This window comes from Rhinolophus hipposideros (genome assembly GCF_964194185.1).
Source record: "Rhinolophus hipposideros genome assembly, chromosome: 21".
In the NCBI taxonomy this organism is placed as follows: domain Eukaryota; kingdom Metazoa; phylum Chordata; class Mammalia; order Chiroptera; family Rhinolophidae; genus Rhinolophus; species Rhinolophus hipposideros.
This window is the reverse complement of record NC_138067.1, coordinates 18,526,737-18,534,694: the sequence shown is the minus strand read 5'-3', so window position 1 is coordinate 18,534,694 and position 7,958 is coordinate 18,526,737. Positions and strand designations below refer to the sequence as shown.

Here is a 7,958-nt window from a genome sequence, read left to right as displayed (position 1 = left end):
GGGGATGTTTCAAATCCCGCCCACTCCCCCCCTCCCGTTCCTCAGGACGTAGACCTGGTTCGAGATCCAACTATCCAATCAAAATCGCCCATCCTCTCCAATCAGCTGCCGTGATTTTGGAAAGGCGCCTAATGGAGACGTGTTAATATGTGTTATGCGGCAGAGGTTGCTCCATCACTCTGTATACAGGCGTGTAGAGTCCGGGGAGAAGGGGCAGAGTCTCCATTTTCCCGTTTCCCTTCCCTTCGCCGTGTCCCTCCTGAGTCGCGCCAAGCTCGTTTTCCCCACTGCATGCGCGCCCTGGATTCTAGCCTCAGGTTGACATCTTTGCTTTGCAGCCTCCACTCGGAGACCTGGTGAATCATGTCCCTCTAAAGCAGTTTCTTCACCAGTAAAATGGGCATGATAACCTCAATCTCATAGAGAAATTGGGCCCATTAAAGTAGAGAGAGTGAATCTACAGATTTCTTGGCACATAGTAATCAAGACATACATGGAAAGGCGGTGTTAGGAAAGGTGGGGTAACTGGGTGGAGGGCTTGGGACAGCATAGGGGATAGGGTATGGAGTATCCCAAATTTCTATCACTACTAAGAATCTGATTTTGTTATATGACAATTACAATCTCAAACCTGGGGGATCTGATTTTTAAACAAATTCTTTGGTGATCAGGACTCATCTGCACTAAATTCATTTCTACGTGTTCTATTAATAAAATAGAATCCACCTCAACTGTTAAAGACTAGAGGTCCCCAGCATCTTGGAATTCCAGGTTTGGTTAATGTAGTGTTGTGAGGTAGTCATTTTTAACTGCCATTGCAACTGACAAATTGATCCTGGTATAATATACCATTTCATCAGGTCATTTTCCCAGACTCTCCACAATCCATCCCCAACCTCTTGGACCAATATTTTACACTATTCTCTTTTATAAGCCTCGTGCACCAGCCACTGACTCCTAAACCTGCTAGTAATAAACCCAAACCTGTGGCTATACCAGGCCCACCCACTTAACATACTCTTATCCTTCCCTTCCTTTCCATGCCTGCTCACCATTCAAGCTTCTCCTCAGATTCTTCCTTTTTCACAAACTTTCCTACCATGCTGAGCTGCAGTGGTTCCATCTCCTTATAGTACCTAAACATACTATTTCAAGAAACCCCTGTATCTGTAAATCTTAATTTTTCCATATCTTACCTTCCTAATTAGAATGAAACTATGACAGCAATCCTATATGATTTTTAGAATATTCTACAAACTCTAGATTCAAATATTTGCATTCATTTCAAAGATAATTACTGAATATTTACTGAGTCACAAGTACTGAGATAGGTTCTGGGGATAAAAAGGTGACATTAAAAAAAAATTATCTGAAAGAAACAAAAACATTTACATACACAGTATATAAAGTTTAAGTGCTACAAATAAAGATCTGTGCCAAATGCAATGGGACACAGCTGTGAACACATTTCTTAAATAAGGAATTCACACTTAACCCCAGTGTGCATGAGTCACCTGAGGAGGCTTTTTAAAATGCAGATTCCCTCCAGTCCAGACGTGGAGTCTCTTCACCTTGAATCTTGGCTTGCCTTGCTCCTTTGAACAAAAGATTGTGGCAGAAGGGGTGCTGCGCAAGTTATGAAGTCTAGACCTCGAGAGGCCTTGAAGTTTCCATCTTCACAAAGCCTTTAAAACAAAGGCTGTAACAAAGATACAAAGAAAGACCCATTAATTCCACTTTTAGGTATTTATCCAAAGAAGCTCACAACATTACTTGGAAGGGACGTGTGCATCCATATGTTCATTACAGCATTATTTACAATAGCCATGATATGGTGGCAACCCGGATGTCTGTCAGTGGATGAATGGATAAAGAAGAGGTGGTGTATATATGCAACGGAATATCATTCAGCCATAAAAAAGAATGAAATCTTGCCATCTGAAACAACACGAATGGACTTAGAGGGTATTATTCTGAATGGAATGAGTCAGAGAAAGACAAATGTCATATGATTTCACTTATATGTGGAACAGGATAAACAAATAAAACAGAAACAAGCTCTTAGATACAGAAAGCATTTTGATGGTTGCCAGATTCCGGGTAGAGTGGGGGATGGGTAAAGGTGGAAGGGGATTAAGAGGTGCACATTGGTATAAAATAGTCATGGGGATGTAGAGTATAGCATGGGGAATATAGTCAGTAGTACTGTAATAACTATGTATAGTGTCAGATGGTTAACGATTTATCAGGTGATTACTTCATAAGTTATATAGATGTCTAATCACTGTGTTGTACACTTGAAACTAATATAATATCGTATGTCAACTGTAATTGAAAAATAAAAATATGTATTAAAAATTTTTAAATTTAAATGAAAAAAGATAACAGTGAACTCTCATACTTCTAACTTCCAATTGTTAATACTTTTCCATGTTAGATTTCTTCCATATATGTTTATTATTGTTGTTAATAATGTTAAACCATTTCAGAATAATTTGCAGACCTCTTGACCCTTTACCTCCAAATAATTCTGTATCTTCTAAGAACATACTCTTACATAACCCCAGTATGATTTTTAAATTCAGGAAATTTAACATTCATACAAAACTATTATTTAACAAGCTGTCCATATCATTTTCCAATTATAATAATGTTCTTTCTGGAATTTTTGTGTGTCTATGTGATCCATTATCCTATCCAGAATCATGCATTGTATTTATTTATTTGTGTGTCCTTTGTCTTCCTTAACCAGGTACATTTCTTCAGCCTTTCTTTCTTTTTTCATGACATTGACATTTTTAAAGGTATGGCCTCAAATTGAATTTGATTCAGAAAAATACTGTGACCTAAATGTGTTGGTCATAAATTTATATTCATAATTTATAGCACATGTTAGCCAGAAAATCTAGCTTGGAATCCTGTCTCTACCACTCACAAACTTGGTAGTTAGGCAGCTTTCTCAATCTCTACTTTTCCAAGTGGATAATCAGTTGTTTCAACAACAGCTGATGAAAACACAATTTCCCACTGAAGTGTTTTTATGTCTTTGTTGAAAATTGATTAGACATATAAGTGTGAGTCTTTTTCTGAACTTTCTATTCTGTTCTATTTCTTTCTATTCTGATTTGTCTATCTTTATGCCAGTTTCATACTATTTTGATGATTATAGCTTTTTAGTAAGGCTTGAAGTCAGATCATGTAAATCCTTCAGCTTTGCTTTTATTTTTCAAAATTATTTCTGCTATTCTGGATCCTTTGTATTTCCAGATTATAAAAAACACAAGGAAACACTGAAAAACTGTCAATTGTCACAGACCCAAGTAAACTAAGGACATACAATAACCAAATGCACTATAGTATCCTGGACTGGATCCAGATTAAGGTAGCAGTAATGTACTAGTGTTGATTTCTTAGTTTTGACAAATGTACTATAGTATGTATAAGATGTCAATTTAATGGGAAGCTGGGTGAGAGGTATACAAGAACTCTGTATTATTTTTGCAGATTTTCTGTAAATCTAAAATTATCTCAAAATAAAAAGGTTATTTTTAAAAATCAACCTGTTAAAAAAAATTTAAAAAATCAACCTGTTAATTTCTGTAAAAGAGCTCATAGATGAATTTATAGCGAATGAACATCTAAATAACCTTAAGTCTTGCAAACCACAAACACAGTATACCACTACATTTATTTGAATCTTTTCTTAATTTGTAGTTTTCAATACACAGGGCTCTCTAAATCTTTTGTTAAATTTATTTGTAAATATTTTGTAGATTTTATGCTATTAAAAATAGAATTATTTCATTTTCCAGTTATTTACAGCTAGAATAGAGAAACATAATTGATTTTATATATTGACTTAGTATCTCATAACCATACTAAATTCACTCATAGTTCTACTTGTTGTTTTTAGATTTCTAAGAATGAGCTTAAATGTAGCAGTCATGTCATTTGCTAACAGAGGCAGTTATACTTCCTCCTTTCCAATCTGTGTGCCTTTTTTTTTCTTGCCTTATTTCACTGGCTAGGACTTCTAATACAACAACAACATTAAATAAAAATGGTGAAATAAGCATCACTACCTTGATCCCAATCTTAGAAAGTGGGAGAGAGCATTCAGTCTTTCATAATTAAATATGATGTTGTCTGCAGGTTTTTCAGTAGATGACCTTTATCAGATAGAAGGCAGAATTGCCCTATATTCCTAGTTTCTGCCACAGAGTCCTCAGTAAATGCTGGCTATTTTGGAGTTATTGTTACTAGGTGCTATAAATGAGACCCAGCTCTTAAGAAAACTTACTTTCTAAGAGGAAGATGGCACTAACACATAACATATTTTTAACATTTTACTTTTCTTGGTTTCACATGTTAGAAAATCCTCTCCCCACTGCTGTCCAGGTGTGCACTCTGAAATTTATCTCAGGTAACAGTAGGATCAGGTGTGTGAGATGCTGCTCCAGGGGAGTTGTTATTTACCTTGCAAGTTCGTTTTACTGCTTTTGTATAGATAGTATCACTGGAACAGGAAACTGTCAGGGAAAACACTGTGCATGCTCCTTGAGAACAGAGCAAGGAACAAGGATTCTGTCCCATTTTTTTGCAGATAGCAAACACACCTCCTGTATTCTCACACTTTGGGTTGTGGTAGAGGGGGTGTAAGTTCCTCTTTCCTGTTCCAGGAATGGAATACAACGTTGTGGCCCTCAAATTGGTTCTTGCCCCTCTCAAAGTAATGTGTCCCTTGGTAAACTATTCTCTTTCCCTGCCAGGAGAAGACAAACTCTGAAAGCTATCACAGTCCAACACTCTCCCCTTCTCAGGGCCAAGCCTGGGTCATTCAGAGTCAGGGAGCCTTCAGGACTTCAGGCTTCAGGCAAAGTTAGGAGCCCACATCCTACAGGTTATACCCTCAGGGAGGGTTTGGCTGCAAGCATTAGAGTTGTTCCAACCCCAGGTCAGCCAGACTTCCCAGGCCTGTTGGGTGGCCTCTTCCCCCAGGCCATCCTGTTGAATCTTATGCCAGGGGAGCCCAACCCCGACCAGCTCAGCCCAGTTTCTAGAAGTGAAAGAAACTATAGCTGTGCAAACAGCCATTGAAAAGGATGCTTTCTACCCTGGGTTGCTTTTCCTAGCTTCAGAATATCCACTTTTCTTCCTTCTGGTGTTTGTTTGTTTGTTTGTTTGTAGCAGGTAATAAATACATTCACATTTCAAAAAGAAAATATATGTGTATATAAATATGTATGTTTGTACATATATGCTAATCCCACCAAATAACCTCCATAAAATTTTTATTTTCTTATTTCTCCTCTCCACATCCCCTCCTTTTTTATACAAAGTGTAACTTATTATACACATCTTATATACACATGTGTATATCTTATTATACACATTGTGAGTGTTGCTTTATTCACTTAAAAATTTCTCCACAAGATCGTTCCACATCAGCTTAAAGAGAGGTTTACTCATGCTTTTTTACAGCCACCTATTTCATTTATAGTTGTATAATACCATAGTTTCTTTTATATAATAATATATGTTTGGATTGTTTCCAGTCTTTTGTCATTATGCTCAATGCCTCAATGAATGTACATGTCATTTTGCTTATGTGCAACTTTATCTGCAGTAAAAATAGCATGCTAAAACCTATGTACTTTGAAAACAGTATTCTAAGTAAAAGTAGCCTGTCACAACAGATTATGTACTGTATGATTTCATTTATGTGAAATTTCCAGAAGAGGCACATCTACAGAGACAGAAAGTAGATTTAGTGGTTGCACAGGGTTTGAAAGCATTGAGGGGAATGGGGTATGAGGCTTCTTTGGGGGGGGTGAAAATATTACAAAATTAGATTGCAACTGCAACAACATGAATGGACCTAGAGGGGATTATGCTAAGTGAAAGAAGTCAGACTGAGAAAGACAAATACCATATTATCTCATTTATATATGGAATCTAAAGAACAAAACAAATGAACGAAACAGAAAAAAATTAGGTTGCCACAATGGTTGCAAAATCCTGTGACTATATTAAAAGATATGGAATTATACATTTTCAATATGTGAATTATATGGTATGTGACTTGTACTGCAATAAAGCTGTTGAAGAAAAAACAGACAAATTTAGATACAATGTTAGAAGTGTGGATAGTGGTTAGGGGAAGGGCATGAAGAGGGGGAAGGAGATGGATTTAAAACAAAAATGCTACACTACGTCCCAGATGTGGAGCGAGTGAAAGAATGGATGTGAAAATATATTAAAATTTTGAAGTTCTTTATAGTGTAAGGGGTTTTTGGTTTTTTTTTTTACTTTTTTCAGTTACGGTTGACATTCAATGTTATTTTATATTAGTTTCAGGTGTACAGCATAGTGGTTAGACATTTATACAAGCGTATAATTTATGCAGTGACCCCCGCCTCCATTAGTCGAGTACCCACCTGGCATTATACAAAGTTGTCACAACCTTATTGACTATATTCTCTATGCTGTACTTTACATCTGAAAGGGGTTCTTTTTGATAAAGATAATCTAGTACAGAGACTGGATGATGTCACTGGTTTTATATAATCTACTGGGCAAAAAGGCCACTTTGAAAAATCATAAAGTTTCCATAAACACAAAGTTTCCTTTAGGCTGGTTTTGCCCTCGGAATGCTCCAACTGCCTTTGGTCAGGGGCCTTTGTCTGGTCTGCTGAGGATGAGTAGAGTAGTAAAGCACAGAAAGCTCCTTCGTGATTAGATTAATCTCTAATGGATTTTTAAAATAATCTTTGTTAGATATAACTCACTTGCATTAATGTACTTTTTATTAACCATCGCCCACATTTAAGTAGGAACTTCTTTAGCGCTGTGGCTAGAGGAGTAAACAATGGCTATGGATTAAGTGATAAGTTAAAAAATTAAGAAAAGGGGAAGTCAAGGGAACAAGTTTTAATTTAATTTTTTAAGTCTTTAATACATTCACATCATTCAAAACTAAAAAAAAACCCAAACAGCTCAATAGAAAGCTTCTTGCCAACCTTTCCCACCCACTTTCCATCCCCTTTTATTCACCCACCCTAGATAATCAGTAAGTTTTTTGTGTATCTCTCCTAAATTTCTCTATGCCAATGCGAGTAAATATAAATATTTATGCTTGGTTTACTCACTTTTATATAAGAGGTAGCAAACAACACACAGTTCTGCATCTTGACTTTTTTTTTTTACTTAATGACATCTTAGAAATGTTTAGATAGTAAGACACAGACATTTATTTTTACAGCTGCATAGTTTTCCATAGTTTAGTATTCAGTTTGGTATGAATGTATCGTAATTTCACTAGTCTCCTACTGATGGAGTTTTGGGTTTCCAGGCTTTTGGAATTACAAACAATGCTGTCATTGATAACCTTGATCTTACACCATTATACACATGTATAAGAAGAAATGGGACTTCTAAATCAAGAGCACATATATTTGTAGTGGTAGCAATTGTACCAATTTATATTCTCACTGGTGAGGCATGTGAATGCTGGTTTTGAGTGCTGGTGAACTCAAAAGAATTTCTTTTGAGTTGAGAGGGCTTTCTTTCTATATGCCGAGCATGAGCTAGCTACCTTAGGGGATATTCCCTCTGCCTGGAATGGTCTCCCACCTGAACTTCACATTCAGACTTTATCATTCTAATCTCAGATTAAATGTCAACCCTTTGGTGAGACCTAGATGAGCCACTTCCTCGTAGGTGGCTACCCAGTGTCTTTAACACAGAATTCTGTTCTCTTTCTCTCCATAACACTCATGGCTACATGACATTTTTCTGATTTATGTGTTGATTGATCTGTACATGCATTATTATATCCCCAGTATCTGACATGGTGCTTGGCAGACAGTAGGCGCTTAATAACTATCTGTTGAATAAATGTTCAGCTTCTGGAACGAGGAAAAAGAGGTTAAGTTTCTAAACAGTTTTTTTTTTTTGAA

At 36.5% G+C, this 7,958-nt stretch overlaps 1 protein-coding gene across 1 annotated transcript in view; it reads right to left on the bottom strand.

Annotated features, from left to right (window-relative positions):
* Nucleotides 1-1,285: 1,285 nt before the first annotated feature.
* The window catches only part of NIP7 (nucleolar pre-rRNA processing protein NIP7), a 60,809-nt gene continuing 54,136 nt past the window's right edge, over nucleotides 1,286-7,958 (bottom strand). Inside the window, exon 5 of the mRNA XM_081031036.1 lies at nucleotides 1,286-1,699. Within this exon, the coding sequence (XP_080887162.1) occupies nucleotides 1,688-1,699 (12 nt within the window). The 3' untranslated portion in view covers nucleotides 1,286-1,687. The remainder of the gene's footprint in view (nucleotides 1,700-7,958) is intronic.